Source organism: Phyllostomus discolor, chromosome 6 (assembly GCF_004126475.2).
Source record: "Phyllostomus discolor isolate MPI-MPIP mPhyDis1 chromosome 6, mPhyDis1.pri.v3, whole genome shotgun sequence".
NCBI lineage: Eukaryota > Metazoa > Chordata > Mammalia > Chiroptera > Phyllostomidae > Phyllostomus > Phyllostomus discolor.
The window spans coordinates 137,492,911-137,516,682 of NC_040908.2; the positions used below are offsets into that span (position 1 = coordinate 137,492,911).

General features: G+C 35.9%; 1 protein-coding gene across 3 annotated transcripts in view; it reads left to right on the forward strand.

Annotated features, from left to right (window-relative positions):
• Positions 1 to 23,772, forward strand: part of PRMT3 (protein arginine methyltransferase 3) — a 108,726-nt gene that overhangs the window by 48,460 nt on the left and 36,494 nt on the right. For all 3 annotated transcript variants that reach the window (XM_028517211.2, XM_028517213.2, XM_036029143.1), the window contains 2 exons: positions 14,783 to 14,970; positions 17,176 to 17,262. In XM_028517211.2, the coding sequence (XP_028373012.1) occupies positions 14,783 to 14,970; positions 17,176 to 17,262 (275 nt within the window). The remainder of the gene's footprint in view (positions 1 to 14,782; positions 14,971 to 17,175; positions 17,263 to 23,772) is intronic.

Consider the following 23,772-nt stretch of genomic DNA (forward strand, 5'->3'; position numbering starts at 1 on the left):
GTCAAATAATATACTCTACCTTTACTTATGTTATTACATCCTTACAACAGCCCTTTGAAATTTTGGAAACAAGGGTGGCCTGGATGACACATATTAAGTGGTCAGACCTTTTTATTAAATCTCAGATCTGCTGGATCTTTTTTTTTAAAGATTTTATTTATTTATTTGTAGAGAGAGGGGTAAGAAGGGACAAAGAAAGAAACATCGATCTGTGGTTGCCTTTCACATGCCCCTACTGGGAACCTAGCCTGCAACCCAGGCGTGTGCCTTGACTGGGCATTGAACCAGCAACCCTTTGGTTTGCAGGCTGGTGCTCAATCCACTGAGCCACACCAGCCAGCACTGCTGGATCTTTTTTTTTTTTTTTTTTCCCACTACTCCTTACTATTTCCCTACTAAAAGTATATTTTGTTGAGTCTGGTTTTTGTCTTGAAATTGTTCTAGCGAAGATTCTAAAAACTGTTTCTACACCTCCCTTGGTGGTGGTCTTCATTGATCTTACTGAAGGAATGACAGCAACTTAATACATTTAAATTGAATTCTTGATGAAATTCATTAAGAATTTAGAGCTTGCAGATAATGAGGTTATAGTTGAATTAGTGTCAGACCTATTTCCCAGCATCAGAGGGCTAAAGTGGAGCCTTGTAAGTCTAGCTCTTTCCATATTTTTATGTATCTAATATATAGCACCAAAGTAATCTGGAGGTGTGTTGAAGAGAGGTCAGCATTTAACAGCCTGAGCAGTGCTGTTGAGTGTTATTTGTTAACAGAATCAAAAGAAAAGGAAGTCAGATATGAGTAACACGAAGTAGTTTAGTCTATTTTGTGTATTTGAGTATGCCTTGATAAATATCACCAATCACCTAGATGCTTGTTTTTCTATTGCAAAGTAAAGTTTTATGTTTTTCTGAAGGAAAGATTTACTAAGCAATTAGCAGTGTAAAGATTTTAGAAAGAATAATTGAATTATGAGAGAGGGAAAATATTGAAGACTGGAAAAGCATGAAGGGACCACAATTTAGTTTTACATTCGGGTTCAATTTATGTCTCTTTATATACATACAATGGCATGGAGTTAAACCTTTATAAAACACAGTCATCCAGTAACTTGATTATTCCTGTAATCACCAAGAAATTCCACAGTACTTTAAAGGTACTTATATAGTATTAATACTACTAATAGAAATAATTTTGTAAAGTTAAATTGGGCTTACTAAGACTGCTTATACTAATTTCAGTTAAGATGTACTAATGCTAATTATATGTCAGGAATTGCAGTGTTTTACATTCAACCAAGGAAGAGATGAGAAGGGAAACTAAGAAAATGTCTGGTTGTAACCAGTGTGTATTTTTAGAACTAGAATTAAGTCAGAAACATAGGATGACAACATAGAATGCAAATATTTCATACCCTAATAATGTCAAATAATGTCAGAAAAATTGGAAAGGAAATGCAGAGGGCAAATGAGAGGAAGTGTATATATTTCAATTGCTTCATTTTTAATAGCAGGAATTTGGAGAGTATCATTTAAAACTGATGAATGAAGTTATAGAATGATAAGCACATTTAGCACCACAAAGGTAATATTAAAATTATACTATTGATTGAAATTGAATGGTGAGGCTTGTGGTAATACATTTCACCTAGATGCTGAGTGTTGTGGTAATAACATGACTATATGTTTATCAGATCACATAGAATTATACAGCAAAAAGGGCAAAAAGAGTGAGTTTTACTGCATGTAAATGATCCCTCAATAAAAGTGACTTTAAAAAAAATAAAATGACATTTCCCACTCCTTCAGATCAAATACATTATGACATGATTTGATTTCTCACTTTTCTGAAAAAGATATTGAACTGTGTGGTAACTGTATGCCCATTTCTGTATTTGTTGTTAGTATCATCAGTGCATCTCTCTTTTTAATTTAAAAGCAATGGGTGATTAAAAAGAGGGAAGTGAAGGGGTAAAACAAGGAAATAGTCTAATTTCATCATTACTCATGATTGGAGTAAAGAGTGTTGAAAATGGAGAACTAAAGATATTCTCTAAAGTTATAATTATAAATTTACCTATTAGAATAAATAATACTCAGGAAAAAAGCAGGAAGATCATGTAGTGAGCTACTTAAAAACAAAACAAAAACTACAGACACAGAAAAAATAACGTAAAATTATACAGTTGTAAACAAAAACTATTTCTTGTATCAATAAATGTAAATGAACTAAATTCACCTATTCAAAGAACAAGAATTTCAGATGGGACCACAAAAGAAAATCCAGTTCTCTGCACTTTATAAGAGGCACATCTAAAACAAACTTATTCAAAAAAGTTAAAAGATAAGGTTGAAAAAATATTCAAATAAAAAGAAAAATGAAAACAGTACTCATGATATTAATACCAAATGAGGAATTTGAGGCAGAATATTATGAAATGTATCATATGAAACTTCAATTGAATCAACTGAAAATTATTATAAATAATAAAAATTTAGTATATTATAGAAATACAAAATTAAAAATAAGCAAGACTTTGGTGAAGACAACTTCACTACTGAAGGGTCCACAAAGAAGATTAAATAAATGAAAAAACATAACATGTTCTTGGGCAGAGAGTTAACACCGTGAAGATGTCATTTTTCCCAGAGTTAATTTACAAGTGAGATACAATCCAAAGATATTGACAGTTGTTGAAGATAGATAAGTACATGAGAGTTAATTACGTTCTTCCCTATTTTTGTATGTACGTGAAAAATTTTATAGGGTAAGTTTTCTAAAATTACAATGTAATTCCAACCAACAGGTGTTTTTAAAATTAGGATTAAAATAACATTTGATAGGAATGGCAAGGAAAACTGTAAGGCGGAAGGGTGGCCAAGTGGGAATGGGCAAACTAGAGGAATAGTGCTACCAAATATTACAACACATTTGAAGCCCCAGTAATAAAAATAATATACTGTTGGCTCTTGAATAGACAGATGAGTTGAACAGACCCAATAATATATATCTTATACATTAATTAAGGAAATAACTTACTGTAGCTCATTGTGTTGAGACAGTTGGGTAGCCGTCTGTGTAAAATAAAAATGGTAACATTTAAGTTTAATCCACACTATTAAATGAGTCAAAGCTAAAAAAAACAGTAAAAATACTAGCAGGAAACATAGGTGTATTTCTTTATAAACTTGAGTGAAGGGGGGTTTCTGTATAGGACACTTAGAACTCATATACCTTAGAAGAAAGGTTGATAATTTGATTATATCTAAATAAACTATAAATGGCAGGATATGCCATATACAAAGTCACAAGAGAAGCTACAGATTGAAAAAAAATATTTCAGTTGTCGCCAACCAAAAGCTAATTACCTTAACATAGAAATAGATGCTACAAATAAATAGATCACAAACCCAATAGAAAATTAGGCAAAGAAGTGAATGGCAGCTCACAGAAAAGGAAATAGATGGCTCTTATTTAAACATGTGCTTAGTCTCTGCTGTGTTAAGAAAAATCTCCAGTCTAAGAAATCTCTGCCTTACTGAAGATTACACAGAATTTTCCTGTGTTTTCTTGGTGGAGTTTTAGCTTTTACATTTAGGTCTGTGATTCATTTCAAGTTAATTTTTTGTGAATTATGTGGGATAAGAGTAGATGTTAATGTTTTTCAGCACCTTTTGGTGGCAACCAGTTGGCCATATACAGGTGGGTCTGTATCCGTATTCAGTTTGTTCAGTCTGTAAGTCTGCCTTTTCACGAGTACTGTACTTTCTTAATTGCTGTAATGTCATATAAGTATTGATATCAGGTAAAGGGAGTTCTTCATCTTTCTTTTCATTTTATAAAATTCTCTTTATTTTCCCTTGGCATTATTTTGTAATTTTCAATGTAGAGATCTTGCACATCTTTTGTTAAATTTATTCTTAAGTATTTAAATTTTTTATTCTTATAATTGGACATTTTGTAAAAAATTATATTTTACTGATTATGCTATTACAGTCGTCCTGATTTTCCCCCTTTGCTCCCCTCCATCTAGCACCCCCCACTCCCTCAGGCAATCCCCCTACCATGGCTCCTGTCTATGGGTCATTCTTGTAAGTTCTTTGGTTACTCCATTTCCTATATGTCCCCATGGCTATTCTGTAACTACCTATTTGTACTTCTTAATCCCCTCACTTCTTTACCCATTCCCCTACACCCTCTCCCATCTGGCAGCCATCAAAACCCTCTCCATCCATGATTCTGTCTCTGTTCTTCTTTCCTTAGTTTGTTTTTTAGATTCAGTTGTTGATAGCTTTGTATTTTTTGCCATTCTAATGTTCATGCTTTTGATCTTCTTTTTCTTAAATAAGTCCCCTTAACATTTCATATAATAACAGTTTGGTGATGATGAACTCCCTTAGTTTTTTCTTGTCTGGGAAACTCTTTATCTGTCTTGATGATTCTAAATGATAGCTTTGCTGGGTAGAGTAATCTTGACTGTAGGTGCCTGATTTTCATTGCCTTTGAATATTTCTTGCCAATCCCTTCTAGTCTACAAAGTTTCTTTTGAGAAATCAGCTGACAGTCTTATGGGAACTCCCCTGTAGGTAACTAATTTCTTTTCTCTTGCTGCTTTTAAGATTCTCTCTTTATCTTTACCCTTTGGCATTTTAATTACGATGTGTTTGGGAGTGGGCCTCTTTGCATCTATCTTGTTTGGGACTCTCTGTGCTTCCTGATCTTGCATGTCTATTTCCTTCACCAAATTAGGGAGAGTTTCTTTCATTATTATTTTTTTTTCAAATAGATTTCCAATTCTTGCTCTTTCTCTTTTCCTGGCACCCCTGTGATGTAAATGTTGGTCCTCTTAAAGTTGTCCCAGAGGCTGCTTATATTATCCTCATTTTTTTGGATTCTTTTTTCTTCTTGTTCTCATTGGTTCTTTTTTGTTTACTTATGTTCCATATCATTGATTTGATGCTTGGCTTCATCTACTCTATTGTTGTTTCCCTGAAATTATTCTTTATTTCAATTAGTGTATCCTTGATTTTTGTCTAGGTTTTTTTTATGCTGTTGAGGTCCTCACTAAGTTCCTTGAGTATCTTTATAACCAGTGTTTTGGACTCTGCATTTGATAGATTGCTTATCTCCATTTCATTTAGCCCTTTTTCTGGAGTTTTGATCTGTTCTTTCATTTGGTCCATGTATTTTTGTTTCCTTGTTTTGGCAGCCTCTCTGTGTTTGCTCCTGTGTATTATGTAGAGATGCTTGGACTCTGTGTCTTGGTAGTGTGGCCTAATGTAGTAGGTGTCCTGTAGGGTCCAGTGACACAGCCTCCCCTGTCACCCCAGGTGGGTACTCAAGGTGTGCCCTTTGTGTGGGCTGAGTACACCCTCCTCTTGTAGTAGTTGAGCCTTGGTTGCTGTTGGCAGATGAATGGGAGGGATTTACCTAGGCCAGCCAGCTACAAGGATTGGCTGTGACCACTGACTACCAAATGCTGCCCTCTGTGGAGGATCAGCTGTGCAGAGGCAGCATGGTGGTGCTCTGACGTGGTCTGTAGCTGTCCACTGGGTACACTGGCCCTGGGGTTCCCAGGGTGTGCCAGCCAAGGTAGCCTCCACCTGTGTTTTGCCCAGGGCCACCCTGCCTGAGCTATAAAGCAATTTGAGATGGCTGCTACTTGTGCTGGGCTTGGAGATTCCCAGGCAAAGCCAAGCTGAATCTAGGCTTGCTGCTGCTAGTGCTGGGTCTGGGACTCACTGAGGCCAACTGTTGCTTCTTTGGTAGGATCTAGAAGTTGTAAAGGGAGCCAAGACCAGCCATTCTTATGGAAAAGCAGCTTGGGTGGGCCTGTAAGTTGGGTGGAGCAGAGTCTCTGGGGATCTCCGAGGCAGGGCAAACAGTATTAGCCAGATTGATGGAATCTCAGATATGGCACCAGCTTGCCGGTTCTGTTGGGGGAGGGTTTAGAAAAGGCCTTGATGCCAGATGCTTCCATTTCTCCCTGTATATCAGCTGGTGCCTTTTAAGCTGCTATCCTGGTGCTAGAGCTCGGAGGGAGTGAGTCTGAGTAGGTGAGTTCGTGTTTAGGTTCTTAAGAGGAACTGCTTGGGCTCTAGAAGTTTCTTCTACCAATCAATCCTCACTGGTTTTTGCAGCTAGAAGTTGTGGGGACATATCTTCTGGTCATTGGAACCCTGAGCTGGGAGGCCTGGTGTGGGGCTGGGACTCTTGCTCCTGAGACATCTGTCCTGAAATTTTATGTACCATATGTCAATGAGGGACCAGCCTGTTCAGCCTCTGCGCCTCTCCTACCGGTCTGGATGCATGTGGTTTCTTTAGTTTCGTAGTTGTCAGACTTCCATTCAACCAGATTTCTGGTGGTTCTGAGTGTTGGTCGTTCTATAATTTAGTTGTACTTTTGATGTGGTTGTGCAGAGAGGTGAGCTGTGTTTACCTATGCTGCCACTTTGACCAGAAGTCTCAGTTGGACATTTTAAAATTCATTTGTTAGTTGATTGTGTTACAGAACACAACAAGGGGGGCCTGGGATGATATACTATTATTGAAAGAAGGCCCCGGGTCCGTTATGTCCGCTGCCAGAGGAAAGACGTCTCTCAATGCCAGAGATTTGTGAAAAGGAAAGGAAATGTTTATTTAATGCTATACAAACTTAAAGTAGTGACCTAATGTCTTTACCAAAATCCCAAAGTCCCTTAAAACACCCACAAACACACAGTCCTTCCTTCCTTCCCCCTTTGCCCAGTCCAGAGTACCGTATCTCAGGAAAGGAAATAGAAGTCCATGGCTCAGGCAGTCCTCTGGTTCTTCCCAGTTAGTACTCCCTCTCGACTGGGAGACCTCCCTGGGTTCCCGGCACCCTCGGCTGAATCACTGGGATCTCTGGTAAAACCAGGTGGTGGTTCCCCCTTCTAAAGCTGTGGGGGTCCCCACTCTGCCAGGCCGCGTGGTTCTCTCCTCAGGGCTGCCATGTGGTTCTCTTCTCAGGGCTGCAGGAGTCTACACTCCGTCAAGTCCGCGTGCTTCTCCTAAAGCATCATGGTTCTCCTCCTCAGGGCTGCACATGGTTCTCCTTCTCAGGGCTGTGCATGGCTCTCCTCAATGGCCGCCAAATCTGGGTTTTTAAATCCCCGCGGCCAATCTTCCTCTGCAACCTCATCTCCGACTCCTCCCACACTCGGCTTCACATGCCAGAACTCGTATCCTTCTAGCTTTACTGGGCTGCCATCATGAGTCTGGGCAGGCGTGGCCCCATGTCCTGGAGCCAATCCTCTCTGAGCTCCCACGCAGGCCCTGTAACGTAGGGGACCTGCCCCCCCAGTTACATCTAGGTGGGGAAGTTACTTCTGGGTGGGGAAGTTACTTCCATTCCCCTGGCTAGAGCTGATCACAGCTACTTAACATATCTGTGCAACCAGTCAAAGGTTATAGATATGCCAAACGACCACGCCAGAGCTTAGCTGCAAGGCTGTTGCCATGCTAAACAGCTCTCAATGGCCCTGCTTCATTTGTCCCTTCCCCCAACCCACACCCTGGGGTGGGGATGGAGACATCCCAAAATCTCCTGGACACCTTAAGTTCTGGACCCCATTTCAAATGCCTATTTGGGGCCCCCCTCTTGGCTGCACCCTGTAACAATTGCTCCTTGTATAAAAATACTGCTTTGGCCTAAAAGTCTGTTTCATTTTTTCCATAAAATAAAAGACACATTTTCACCATTAAATTTATTGATTTGGGTATTTTGAGTATGTTGGCCATCTCCTGAGTGGCATAACATTGGTGGTTCTCAGTTAATGTCTCGGTTTGATCACTGTCAGCTTCCCACTGGTCTCCCTGACTGTGGAGCAGCGTCCAGCGAGAACTCTCCAGCGGGAAACTTTGCAAACGACTTTTGACATATTCAGTCACTCACAGCATCTTCTCCATACACTGCACAAATGTTTTTGTGTTTCAGTTGTGTATAATTTTTGCATATAATTCAAGAAAGGTATAATTTTTACCTTTCTTGAAATAATAAAGCATAACATGCCAAAATGTTGTGTATTTTCTTCCATCTTCAATATTAAAATGGCTACACAAAAATTCACAAATTTTGATAAGTTTTTTTAAAAATGCAGACTGATATGACAGCTATCACAATACAACCTAACAAAATTGTTTGGAATGAAGTTAAAGACAACTAAGCACTACTAGAGCCATCTTATGGAAAAAAACAAACTTTCTGGCCAACCCCAATACGGTTGATTTTTGTTTATTAACTTTGTATTCTATGACCTTGCTAACTTTGCTTATTAGTTCTAATAGTTGTTTTATAAATTCCTTAGGCTTTTTTATGTGAACATTATATCATGTGCAAATAAGGACAGTTTACTTCTATCATTTCATACTTTATACCTTTATTTTTGGCCTATAACTCTTTCAATAAAATAGGAAGTAATAAATTAATTGAGATGTAAATAAATAAATGGATAATCTGAAAGTTATATTAAGGATGGGATATTTACCTACTTTCAAAGAACCTCACCACAAACTATCTTTTAATTACAATAGGGAAGAGAGTAAATATCAGTGGAGAAGCCTAGCAGACTCCACTTAAGTCATGTAATCAGGGTTCACATCTTCAGGAATGGGACACATTGCAATTGTGATCTGATAGGCGCACATAGAAATAATTCATTTCTTTGATTCTTAAAACTGGTAGTAGTTGTGTGAAATTGTAATTATTGCATAGAAAATTTAGGGGCCCATTAAAGGACACACCTGCCACATTACTAGAAAAGAATGTCATTTTTACTGCCTTTCATTACAAGTGACATGAAAGGTTCCCCCCTCACACAGATACACACACACACTCACACACACACACACAGTTTAAATGGGGTCCTTCAGAATATGCATCTTATTTGAGTTCCAGCCATTGAGATTATAAAGTTGAGGAGTATGTCCAATACAACACAAAATTACTAAGCCATTTCCTAACTCACTGTTTCCTAATTTGGACAGACCATCATAATCACTGGGGCCTTTTATTAAAAATACAGATGTTCCGGCCCCACATCAGAGCCTTTTGAACCAAAAACCAGTGGAGCAGTCCTGCTTTAAGAATTTAGTTATGCCCTGGCTAGTGTGGCTCATTGGTTGAGTGCTGGCCTGCAAATCAAAGGGTCACTGGTTCAATTCCCAGTCTAGGGCACATGCCTGGGTTGTGGACTAGGTCCCCAGTAGGGGGTGCATGAGAGGCAACCACAGATTGATGTGTCTCTCTCTTTCTCCCTTCCCCTCTCTAAAAAATAAATAAAATCTTTAAAAAAAAAGAATTTATTTACAATGTATGTTTCCCATTGCATAGATTGAGGTTCTTGTTGGAAGAAATAAAAATCTACCCTGACTATATCATAAAGAAGGAATTTATTAAAAGGATAGGGTAGGTTGAAAGTGTGAGAACTAGAACACCAGACTGTAAGGTTATACAGTCAGGAACAATGCTTAAAATTACCTCATAGTACTGGTGTAGAAGTGATAACCACTTCTAATGCTGAGCACTGTCTGACATAGTTTGCATTGCTGATCTCACCAATAGTAGGCACTGCTGCCTCTGAAAGGAAGATGGAGCTGTAGGTGCTTATCATTAGTGAGGCCCAACTTATGTACCCAGGACTGACCTGCAAGGGAGGGAGGGGGGAGAGAAAGCAAGTTTGTCATTTTTCAGCTTCTATAGAGAGTAGCAGACCCTGACTCATTACAGGGAATTTTGTACACAATTCAGAAGGGGGCAGCAAAATAGAGCACAGATATATACTTATTGACTGATGCATCTGTGTCTCTCAAAGATTTTACATTGGAAGCCTGGTCTACACTAATAAGAAATTGCCTCTGTTATAAATTCCAGGTTTGCAAATGTGCTTTTTTTTGTCACTTCCCTCTGTGGAAAACTGAGCTGCGCAGTGCAGTCACTAGGTTCTAATTTCTGCTTAGCTGCTTTCCTGCTTAGTGTTCTTTTGTCCGTCACCTCATTTCTTTACTCAGAACAGAGCTGAACGTTTCCATTTTCTTCACTTAGCCCTGAAATTTTATTAATCTCCAGTTTTTCTCAACCCTTTCCTCTTCTTCCTTTTTCTCTTCCAAGAAGTGTCCATTTAACTTAGGAAAATGGTGTTTCTCATTCTCCCTCTTCATTTGAAAAGCATAAAGTATGGCATAATAGGAAGCATATAGACTTTGCAGTTAGACCTGGCGTTGAATCCCTGCTTTGGCAATTGACTAGTTAGCTCATTAAGACCAGTAACTTGGGTAAGTTAGTTTATCTGTCTTAACTTCAGTTTCATTTTCTGTACAATGAGGATTATAATCTTGCTTTATAGAATCAGTCAAAAGTCTAAATGGCTTGACATAACATAGTTAATAAATGTTAATTTCCCTTCTGAGTTATAGCTGGTAAACATGAGGTTAGTGTGGGTGTTTAACTTATAAAAGTGGGAAATGAATTTAAGCATCATGATATTAACACCTGCCTTTGGTATATCACCTGACTTTTACATAGCTTATTTCAGTGTGCCGTCAGCCAGTGGCAGTGATTCATAGTGCGTAAGGGGTTTCCTTTAGTACTCCCATAATTCATTGTCTACTTCCTCATCGCCAGGTCTGTTCTTTTCACATTTACTATTTTGGTTTCTTTCAGTGATACTGCAGTAGTGTCGACTTTTACTTTTTTCTTATAGTACATAATTTTTCAGTACATATTGCAGCTACATTTTAGACTAGCTAAGCTTTGATGGTCTTATTCACTGTTGTACATTGATGATGGAAAAATATTTTCATTTTCCAAATAAGTGTGTTTTTTAAGATACCCTTATATAAACTGGAAGTTAATTTTTTAAGCTTATTCAGTTCCCAAATGTAGTGACTTGGTGACTTAGTAGTACATTTTTTTCTTATGCATATTGATCATTTTGTCATTGACTGAAACTCATTCAAATCTTTCTCCGTAATTTTCACATATATTGTGAAAGAAGTTTATTTTTACTTTTATCTCCTTTTCTAAACATTTTACTCTCTTGTTCTATGCAAGCAGTGATGCTCATGTTTACTAGGAGATTGTTTCTTTATGCATCTCAGTCTTATCCTTTAGTGTCCAAAAGTTCGTGAGGCATTTTCCATCTTTATCTGTGCACCATGTGAGCTGTTGTAGTGACAAATGGGTTCTGGGCAGTGAATCGAGAAGGACACAGATGTCAAAGCTGTGAATTTATAAATGGTCTGTTAAGAGGGTTTGTTTGTCCAATCAGAGGTTTGTTAATTTCACCTACGTGAAGGAATAATTATTCAATTTTGCTTCTATCTGACAAAAATCAGATGACAAATGCGTCAGAATGTGAAGATAAAGGGTTAGTCAGGGTTCTGGCAGGTGGCCCAACACTTTAGCTAGCTGTGAGGAGGTGGATATGGAACCAAATTGACCTATAACACTGATTAAAATTCCTTTATGAATATTCATGGAACTTAGTAACTGAAAAATAATTTCATTTCTAAATTCTAACAAATACAAAACAGTGTTTCTTTCTGTACCTTTGTAAAATACGACTAGCTTGAAAATATACCTCAGCACTAGAAAAAGTAAAAATCATATTTCTCTTTATATTGTTTCTTTTTGTTACCACCATATTTTCAAAACTTTAAAAAATTACTTTTAGTGAGATGTCATTTTGCCCTATGAAAAAGTCATCCTTAATTCTTAGTAGTAATACTAGTGCTTGATAGATAGAGTCAGAAGTTCGGATATTTTTTCTACCAAAGAGCAGATAGTAAATATTTTCAGCTTTGTGGGCTGTACAGTTTCCGTCCCAAGTATTCAACCTTACCACGGTAACAGCCGTAGACCCGAGGTAGGTAAATGAGTGTCGCTTGTTTCGATTGAACTTCATTTACAAAAACAGGCAGTGGGCTGAATTTGACCCATGGTCCGTAGTTTGCCAAATCCTGATATAGAGACTGATGATATTTTTTAAATTTCACTAAGATTTTTAATAATAGTCTAAAATAGAAGGACTCTGTGAACTATGTTAAGTAAGTTGAGTGTCTGCACCCCAGAGGATGGTCAGTTCCCCTAGACTGCAGTGGGAGTGGCACTCTCTGACGTAGCACAATATGGTGGCCCTGATAATACTGCCCCGATCCATTTCTTTCTCCTCTTTATCAGGAGTATCTGCATCTGGTCTGCTGCCTGTACTTGTAGATAATGTTTTATTGGAACATAGCCATGCTCATTTGTTTATGTATTGTCTGTGGCTGCTTTCACACTCTAGCAGCAGAGACGAGTAGTTTCAACAAACACCATATGGCCTGCAAAACCTAAAATAATGACTGTACAGAAAATGTTTGCTAGCCCCTCACCTATACCCTATTATCATCCTTTTAAAAGATGAACTTATAGGGCATAATGTGGAAACACTTCTATGATTGTCATACTAAGTCCCATGAAGGATGCGTAAAGAAGTTTCCAAATATATAAAGTTGCCTCAGAATTCTGTTTCTTCAGTGTTTCTCATCTTAAGGATCTGGTTTAAAAAACTGAACATACTTTTCTGTAGCTGATACTCTTGCTGGGCTAGCATTTTCAGTAACAAAGCAGTTACTTTGAAGAATTTGTATGAACCAAGAATTTAAGTACAGGCAAGAAGTTTGCCACGTCTGAGGAGGAAGAGGAGAGGAGAAGTGTCTGAACTTCCATGGCAGTAGACTCCAGCCCAGGTTATGCTCTCGCGTCTGCCTCACAGGCCCCCGTAGGGAGGGCTTGAGACACCTCTTATCAGTGGCATAGCACCAGGTATTTTTTCTGGGTATCTCACATGTCAGGTGTGGAAGAAGCAATTGCTTTGATGCCAGCAGATCTTATCATGGGCTTTATTTGGAAGATAATTTAGCACTACTGTCATTGAATAATAAAATTCCTAAGGCTGTGTGTGGATAGAAACAAAGTTTGGAGGACAGTGAGAGTTATTTGCCTACCATTTAAGTTTGAAGGCTAGTTAATAGTCATGAAATTATTTCTTTTGTGCATTTCTTTGGTACATATGTACTCACTGTCTATTTGTTGGGAGAGGAAAATGTGATTTATATTTTAATTTATGATAAATGTGGATATATTTGAAGGACAAATTAATTTTGTTAGTAAAATATCAGTATTGTTTTAACATTTTTGTTATAAAGACTTATACTTGTTATTAGAGGAAAGTTTCTACCTGAATCACTCTCTTCCCTTGCCACTCTTAACACTCTTGGTTTTCTTACTTTTGTGACCCCAACCTCTTAGCCATTTCTTCTTAACATCCTTTTCTTCTACACATCTCTTAAATTCTGGTACTCATCATGTACTCTCCCTAGGTAGTCTCATGAGCACCCAACACTTACGTTTCCATTTATATGCTTGTGCTAAATTTATATCTTGAGCCCAGATCATCTCTTTTGAATTTCAGACCTGTATATTCAGCTATTTATTGGATATTTTAGACCCGTTTGTCTCATAAGCATTAAATTCTCACATGCCTCTTGAATCTGCCCTTATTTACTCCCTATTGTAATGGTTAGTACCACACTCTGCCCAGTTGCTAAAACTAAGAAGTATCATCCTTGACACACTCTTCCCTCTTCTTAACCTCCACAACCAGCCAGTCTTGCAGTCTTATGAGTCTGCCTCCTAAATGGCCCGTGAATGTATCTCCTTTCCATTCCCACAGCCATCGCTCTACTTCAGATCACCTGGGTTATTACATCTGTCTCTTAGTCTTACACATTCCCTTTCATTCTCCACATTGCTCTCCAGAAGACATTTCTAAAACCAGAATCTGTTTAAATTGCCACCCTATGTAATTTTTTTCACTGGCTTATCATTATTCTTAGAATCCAATCCAGCGTACTAATGTCATTTGCTTAGCCTTGTTACTTGGATTCCTACTTACTTTGTAGCCTTGTATCTCACTGTTTCTCTCAAATTGGAGTGTATTTTAGTAGTGGCTATATAGGCACCTGCTCGCTCTACCTAGAACACCCTTTCCCTACCCACTCCTGACTTCACTTGGTCTTTGGTTCTTGTCTTACATCATACCCCTGTACTCCTCTGTAGCCGAATCTGAGTCAGCTGTTGCTGTGAGCTCCTTTAGTACTTTATACTTCTCTTTCCTTAGTGTGTATTGCCTTACATATAATTGCCCATTTATTTGTCAAAAATGTCCAAGTACAAGTTTCTTGAGAGTAGGGACATATATCTATAAATTAGAATAAGCTATCTGGCACATATTTGATGCTCATTATTACTTCTCTTTTATAATAAATAAGAGATGGTTATATGAACTGGTCTTCTGTACAGCCATAAAATTCCATCACATGATTTCTTTTACATGTCACATAATCTTTTTTAAATGATTTGTCTCTTCATGTTTCAGAGGAATATATAAAGATCTAGTACCTTTTTAAAGTTAGCATATTATAAGTTTCATATTAATAAATATGTTCCTTTCAGGATTAATTATCTCTTTTAATTATTTTAATAGTAACCCATTAGTGAAATCCATATTTTAATCATACATTCATAATAATGGAAATCTTTTTTTCTTAAAGATTGTTTAAAAGATGGAACTTGGTTACTTTCCTTGATTTACACCTTCATAAGTCCCTCATTGCTAGTAATCCATACTAATAGATTTGGTATTTATATTTAGTCTTAAAAAGTTCCATTTTGTAACAAAGAGAGATAATGCTAAACTGTTGGGTATTTTATTTCTTACAGTCTACCCCGACATTTGCACTATCAGCCTTGTGGCAGTAAGTGATGTGAATAAACATGCTGATAGAATTGCTTTTTGGGATGATGTTTATGGCTTCAACATGTCCTGCATGAAGAAAGCAGTTATTCCAGAAGCCGTTGTGGAAGTTTTAGATTCAAAGACTCTTATTTCAGACCCTTGTAATATTAAGGTAGGTGTTTTACCAATTTTATTTTCTTTAACACTATTGCCACCTTTCTTAGATTTCATTTATGAGTTTAGTATTTGGAATTAATGTTGATTTTATATATGGCCCTTATAAAATCAAACAGTAATTATTTTAATCAGTCTGAAACAACTTAAAGTCACAATATTTACCGCTTGACTATATCATCCTTTGAAATCACTTCTTTTCATATATTGAAGTTCCTTAGACTCAGTGGTTGAGTTGTTGACTTAGTGAAAGTCCTGATACACACACACATACACACACACACACACCTATATGTATATAAATATATATACATGTGTGTATATGTGTGTCTGTGTATATATTACTATATATATATATATAGTAATTTCTGCTTCATCACTACCTGCTGGCTTTATTCTAGCTTCTTTTTTTATAGCCAGATAATTCATTCATAGTCGATATTACACACAATTTAGCTTCTCTTACACAAATTTCTTCTAGCTCTTTCAGAGTAATTATGAATTTGTTAATGAAACTAAAGTCCTGCTATGTTCAGATGTATTAGTTAATTTCTTTAGCGTTTTAATATCTTATTCTTCCCCTTGTATATATCTAGTTTTATTATGAATTTTTCTATATCAAATTTACATAGATTGAATAATAACATATTGCTTTTCTTAAAAACTCCTTAATTTGTCTGTTTCAATAGGTAAATTTAAAGGACACATGGACAGAAACTAAGGGGACAGGGGTAATGGGAGGGAAGTGGGGAGGGGTGGGTGGGTGGGCTGGAATGGGAGTAAAAGGGGGAAAACTGTACTCCAAACAATGATTAAAATAAGTAATTAATATAAAAAAATAGGTAAATAAATGTAGCTTGTTTAGTTTTTTTGTTCAAACATTGTCTCTTTTCACTCACACTGTTACTTTCACAGCATCAATAATTGTTCTCTGAACAAAGAAGATATTCAGTAAATGTTCATTAATTTTCTTAAATGGATAAAATATTTAAAATTAGCATAGACTAATAAACATGTAAAGTTTTTCCGCAAGAGCAAGCTGATTAAAATTGCATTCAGCTTTTAAGGAAAAAAAATACAGCCGGGATAACGATTATAGGACTGTTTTAGTGCTCTGGTACTGATAGTAGGGGATTTATTTGGATTCTTTGGCTCAGGGGTAGGAGTGCACAGTTACAGCCAACTCAACCCTAAGGCTGAGCAGAAAGAGGAGGGTTGTGATGGAGGAGGGGAAGGCTTATTTTTCTCTCTAGTTATCTCTTTGCTTAAATGCCAAAAAAACCTATGAGTAAACAGTTGAAATAGAAAATTTGGAACTGAAAAATGAAGGTGTTTAAAAAAATATACCCTTTCTGTTTTTTAAAACATTAATGAGTTATTTATTTGTTTGTTTGCTTAGGTAAATACAGTTTGTTCTCTGTTCCTAATCCCCCTACAAATAAAAGGCAAATACTTTGTGACTTTTCAGTTTTCTCAAACTCTTCAAAATAGAGTAATGCCTCAGGTATTTAGTCCTGTGAATTGTGTTCACTGTGTTATAATCTACTCATAGCAAATCAGCTGTTGACAGCCTTTATAGGGTACTCTGGTCACACTGCCATAGCTGGTTCTGTCTGCTCTCCACAGTAAAGTGGGAAAGGACTTGAACCAGGACAGATTGGGAAAATAAGGATGTTTGGCCATTTGTTTTAGTTGAATCTTCATGGTTGGTTTTGCCAACAAACTTATCTTCAAATGCAATTACAAAATGAATTCTAAAACACCTTGTCCTTTTTATTAGTATGTTTTCAAGTTGGCATTTCCTATAAAAATATCCACTCTTATCACACAATTTATAGCAGATGTGTACCACCAGTTGTATGCAAAATTTTAGTTGTAACACAGAAAAACATTTTTTGTTTGAAAGTTCTCCAAACATGCCTTAGAAAAAACTTTAGCACATCAGAACCATGATTTGATGTATACTATTCTTAGAAGAAGTCCAAGTAAAAAATACTAATTTGATTTAAAGAATAACTAAAGATAGTGCCAGTAGCCCCTACATTTGGAAACATCCCAAAAGTAGAGTGTAAATGATTAAAATTTGCAAAACATTTGTTTATAGTAATCCTTTTTGCATGAAAGCAAGTATTTATCTGTTTGTTTTGGTTTTGTCTTTACAAATTTTACTAAATTATTTTCTCCACTCTTTTTTAATGGGTAGCATATAGATTGCCATACAACATCTGTCTCAGATTTGGAGTTTTCTTCAGATTTTACCCTGAAAATCACAAAGACATCCTTGTGCACGGTGAGCTATTTCATCCTCCTTTCACAAATTTCACTGGCAGTTGATTGTCAGGTTAATGAATTAATTAGCTGTCTTGTGATAAATGAAAAGGATTATTGCCTTTGACAGTCTATCTTTGCCTTTGTTAAGCTATTGAGTAACTCTCTTGTAATGGGTCAGTAGACTTCAAAAAAGTTAGTTTAGTTCAAAAGAGAAAGTATTAGAAAACCATGTTTACCTAATTATTTTTCTTTATAGATTATTCATTTTTACCTATTATGTAATTAATTGAGAGCACTCAGCTTTATCTTCATAGACCAAAGCCTACATCCTGCTCCTCCCAATAACTGTTACCACTCCACTGAGATGGAAGTAAGATATTAGGTACAACATTTTATATTTCTGTGTGAAAAATAATACTGATGACTTATCTTTTGAAAAAACAACCTGATATAATAGAAAAAGCACAGGCTTAAGAAAAGTTAGATCTGAATTCACATTTGGTTCTGTCACTTACTAGCTTGTTACTTTATTTAAGTTCCCTGGGTTACCTGTACCACAGAATAATCAACTATTTTAAGAAAAATGGTAGTAGTCTTTCTATCTTGAAGAACAGTTATAGAGATTAATGAGAAAATATATTTTCTATCGTATATTTCTATAGTAAAAATATTTCTATAGTATAACTAGAAATGTTAGATTATTAAAATATATTATTTTTTCTTAAATAATTTCTAAATGTACATTACACTAAGATAATACTTGCCTTTACCAGGAGACCCTGAATATAAATAAAATGTGAGCCTTTACTTAAAGTATGAATTTATATAGGTGGTATTAATACAAATATATTATTTTAAAAATTAATTATATAATCTTTAAAATACGAAATATATCTTCAATAGTTAAAAATTTTATTGAAAACTATATTGTCAGAAACTGTGGGAAACCATATAGTTGTGTTAACTTTGACTCTTCAACTTGATTCTTTTATTTTTTCTTTTATTTTTAAAATTTTTTTTTATTGTTTTTCAATTACAGTTTTTTGCCTTTTCCCCCCACCCCTCCCTACTATTCCAGCTCTCCCCTCCTTCCTCCCCCATTTCCGCCCCCCCCTTGTTGTTGTCCATATGTCCTTTATACTTGTTCCTGTAAACCCTTCACCCATTTCCCCCTTTATCCCCTCTCCTCTCCCTCTGATCACTGTCAGCCTGTTCTCAATTTCAATGTATTTGGCTATACTTCACTTGCATGTTTATTTTTTTTATTAGGTTCCTGTTAATGGTGAGATCATACGGTATTTGTCTTTCATTGTCTGGCTTATTTCTCTTAGCATAACGCTTTCCAGTTCCATCCATGCTATCTCAAAGGGTAGGAGCTCCTTCTTCCTTTCTGCTACGTAGAATTCCATTGTCTTATTCTGTGTAGAATGCCACAGTTTTTTGACCCATTCATTTACTGATGGGCTCTTGGGTTGCTTCCAGCACTTGGCTATTGTAAATTGTGCTGCTATGAACATTGGGGTGCATAAGTTCTTTTGGATTGGTGTTTCAGGATTCTTAGGGTATAATCCTAGCAGTGGAATTGCTGGGTTAAAAGGCATTTCCGTTTTTAGTTTTCTGAGAAAATTCCAAACTTCTGAGAAGCTTTCTATAGTGGTTGTACCAGTCTGCAGTCCCACCAGCAGTGCACTAGGGTTCCCTTTTCTCCACAACCTCTCTAACATTTGTTGTTTGTTGCTTTGTTTATGATGGCCATTCTGGCTGGTATGAAGTGGTATCTTATTGTGGTTTTAATTTGCATCTCTCTGATGGCAAGTGATACTGAGCATCCTTTCATATGTCTCTGGACCTTCTGTTTGTCCTCCTATCAAAAATGGACAGATCTTCCAAGCAAAATATCAACAAAGATACTGTGGCATTGAACAATGCCGTAGATGAAATGGACTTAACTCATATATAGAGAGCCTTTCATCCCAAAGAAGCAAAATACACATTCTTTTCAAGTACTCATGGAACATTTTCAAAGATAGACCACATGATAGGGCACTAAACAAGCCTCAACAAATTCAAGAAAATTGAAGTCATAACAAGCATTTTCTCTGACCACAAGGGACTGAAACTGGAAGCCAACCTCAAGGAAAAAACTCAAAAACACTCAAACTCATGGAGACTGATTCTTTTAAATACTGTGTTCAGATTGTCATACAAAATTTTTTACGGCTTCTTTAAAATTGTTTCAGTTCATTTTTATCCAGTAATTATTTTATGTCCAAATGAGTTTAACATTGTGCTTTGATGATGTTTTGAGAAGTTCTTCTTTTAGTTGAAATTGATTTTATAATTTTTAAAACTTAAATATCTAGATCCCAGACTTATAATTTTGGATCACCCATTATATTTATTTATTTAATTGGTGAAAAGCAAAATTTCATCGTCCTTCTTAATTTTCCCAATATTTTCTACTTCTGCTTTCAGTAACTGAAATGATATGGTCAGCTGAAATTTCAGAGTAAAAGCTTTAACTCCTAAACTTACTCTGTTTTGATATTAGTAATTCTTAAGAGTTAAAAAAGACCTCCCGATTAATGGCAGACGACTAATCTGTAAGGAATTCTTACATAGAAATGAATTGTCATATCACCAGTATTATTAAATAATATTCCAAATCTGCTTCCAGTGACCTTCACAAATGTAAAACTGTAGTGAAGACTTCAAAAACTGTTTTCAGTTGTGCGTGTTTTTAAAATTTATATAGACAGATGAGCTTACTGAGTTTCATTGAAATGTTCTTATTTTCTGGGTATTGGTCAGGGTTCTTTGTTTCAGAGAGCAGAGTCCAAATCAGCTTGTTTAAGCAGAAAGGGATTTACTAAAGAGAATAAGATAATTTTCAGACACATTGGGAGAATTAAGGGAAGGTACTATATTTTAAATTTTTAGAGACAACTCTTAGAACCACACCTTACAACTAGCCTGCTACCAAGCTGCCTCTATAAAATCTAATACCCCTGACTCACTCTGTAAGTGCTAGCCACCACTGACAACCCTAGAGGAATAAAACCCTTTACTACCATCCTGTTCCTATGTCCCCACCTTCTCAGGCTGTCTAGTTTTTCTTACCCTTATTTGGCACATCCACTTGTGTTGTACCCTGGTTATCAATAAGTCTTAGAAAGTAATTTTAGCTACAATAGTTTGTGCAGTAAAGTTTCGTAGCACACATATGGAATTAGTTTTTATTTCCCATTATTTGGGATGGCATAGAAGAAGTCTTATGTTAAAAATTGGATTTATCCTTCCATGATCTTAGTTTTAATGTACATATTTAAAAGAGTAAAATAGAAACAAAATGAGAAAAACAGGTGAAATGTGTTTAATTCAAAGATTATCAAAATTTTTGTATGAAGAATAATGTATCATATTGCACAGGGACAATCGGAGTTCCATAAGGACAAGAAATCAGAAGCAAACTGTTATCTTGCACCTGTAAAGAACCTTTTAGTTTCACATTTTTATTTCCAACTTGCCTGAATGGTTTTAATATAAAACTCTGGAAATAAGGCAGGCATAAGGTTTGGGAGGAGGTGGCAGGACGTGGGAGTGGATTTGTATGTGTCTGATTACTGCTGAATAACACAGTTCAGTAACTGACCTTGAGAGGAATATATAGTTTAAAACCATATTCATTGGATGCATGCCAGGCACTGAAGATACAAATTTTAGTGCTTAGTATTCAATGTTAACTCCTCAGAGATTATCCATTCAAATAATTAGTCATTATCAGTTGTCTTCCCACGGTGATAATATCTCACAGTCATTGAACGCTTGATGTCAGGCAATGTGCTAATCACTTTAAAAGCATTATTTCATTTAGTCCTCAGAGTAACCATTTGAAGTGGGTACCAATATTACTCCTCATTTTATGGGTGAATCAGAAAATTAATTACTATAAAGTTTTACTTGTGAAATATCCTTACTCTTTTCTGACCCAAAAAACCTTCTTGGTAGATGTACCAACTTTCAAAGGAGCACAGAGGAATGTTATCAAAGAGATATTCTAGGTGTGGAAGAACTGAGGTTGCATATTACATTTGAAACAGATTTGAAAAATTTTATTGTTGGCCAGTAGTCTAGCAGTGGTTGGGAGGGAGAGGGAAAGAGAATGTGTATGATCAAAATGTGCTTTTCTTCCTCAACAGGACTGACATATTAATACAATAAAATAAGTCACATATCTTTTTTGTAGCAGAGAAACTAGATCTTTGAAGTTTTGTTTTCTTTATGCTTTTAGAGTAAGCTTGTAGTTGTTTGGTTGAGCATCTACATTTTTTAGAATTTTCCTTTCCTTCCCAGCATGCTTGCTCTAGCATGAGCCTGGCGTGAATAAGATTTTGTTTTCTAATGCTTTTAGCATGTTTTCACTATTTGTGAATTCCAACTATCCACCCATATCCACCCCAACCATTTTGTTCTTTGAGATGCTGCCAACTCCTTACACTCTTCCCCTACCAACTGTCTTTAGCTAATTATTACACAAACCTGGTCCCTAAGGCTACTTTTAAATAGATATTCACCTGCTTACTTGGGAATAACTCGTATCAAATGTATTAAAAAGGATGAGTGCCTAATTGAAACTTTGTTTCTCCTTTATGAAGTTAAAAGTATTAGTGAAAATACTAAAAATAAAAAGCAATGACTTGTTAGAGATGGAGGAAGTTACTTTGGGGAGGAAGAGACGTGGCCTTTTTAGATGGAGTGAAGAAATATCCAATTTTGTATTGCTAAGTACAAACCTACAAATACATATATGAAATGGTTTTTTCTTGTGCTTGAGATTTGAACAAATAGCTTGAAAATAAGATGGACATTTTTTCTGCATAGTTAAGCCAATTTTAAATATATGCATAACCATTTATTTCTTCTTAATGAGATTCTAAATTTGTGGCTTAATTAAAATATTAGAGAAAATTGGATTTTTCAAAGTAACAAGATGCTAAGAACATCGCTTTTGCACTTAATTTCAGTAGCACGTGTGCTGTAGACTGATAGAGTTTTTAGATGGCTTCCTCAAGTTTGTTAGGATCTTTAATGAAAAACATCTTTTGTTTGCAGTCTCCCTCACCAACACAAACACAGACACACACACGTAACACCCACCAAAGCAGAAATTTGGTAGCATTTTAATGTAATGTTGTACATTAACAAACTTTAACATGGTATGGTATTTATATGTACATGACTTTAGCTAGGTTGTCTATAATGACTTGGTTGTCTATAATGGTTGTCTATAACCTAAATTGTTAAAGGACAATTTTCCAGTGAATACTAGTAATACATACATAGCAATTTTGTGAGCATTTTTGATATTATATGATATTATTGACAGTTTAGGTCAAAACCATCTTTGCTTTTATGATGAGGTATGAAGGCTTAATTAGCAATTGACTTCTGTCAGCCTGCCTAACCTCGCAGTAAATGTACAATAAAGTCCATTATTTTAATGGAAGGAAAGTTTATAGGTTTTCAAAAGCAAATGATTTAAGGCTGAACAGTTTGGAACTAATACATTTTATCTTGTGAGTTCTCGTTTATTTTTATTGGTATTTTTGTAATCGTGTAATGTTCTCTTTATGTTCCAGCAGCATTGTATTAGTATCTGTCATTTTAAGCTCCACAAAGACATAAACAAGCACTCTTTTTTATAATCCTAGGTTTATATTAAATGAGTTTTCATACTGCCTATTATAGAGCAAATCAGTTGTTCACCTTAAAAATGAAAATATTTAAGATAGTTTTTTATCAAGTTACATGCTCATATAACCTGACATGTAAAGATTTCCACTTGATACATCATCTCTTAAAGCAATCATTTTTATATCTTAATTTCAGCATTATATTGTCTTTCATTCTACCTGTTAGCATGCATTAGAATAATGACTGGTACAGCAGTGTTCAGTTTGTGTAAACTTTCGTAAATGTATTTGTTTTTAAACCTTATTTAACAAAAGAGTGTTATTTTAGCTAGGCAGTTTTCTTTTACTGCAGTTTCAAAGATGAACCAATGGATTAAATGAAAAAGCCAATTCAAATTTTTTTCCCTAAAACACTTTTTTAAAGATTTTATTTATTTACTTTCAGAGAGGGAAGGGAGGGAGAAAGAGAGAGAGAGAGAGAGAAACATCAGTGTGCAGTTGCTGGGGGCCATGGCCTGCAACCCAGGCATGTGCCCTGACTGGGAATTGAACCTGCAATGCTTTGGTTCGCAGCCCACGCTCAATCCACTGAGCTACGCCAGCGAGGGCTCCCTAAAACATTTTAAAGTTAGTATTTTAATTACAGTTGACATAGAACATATATTAGTTTCAGGTGTACAACATAGTGATTAGACATTTATGTAATGTACAAATAGCACACTTTTTTATATTTGTATTTAAAAACCTCTTACAATAAAGACTGTTATTACTTTGGTTTTGTCAAAATCCATAAATATGAGTTCAGTGGTATTTCAGAGTTGTTTAATTTTTTATTG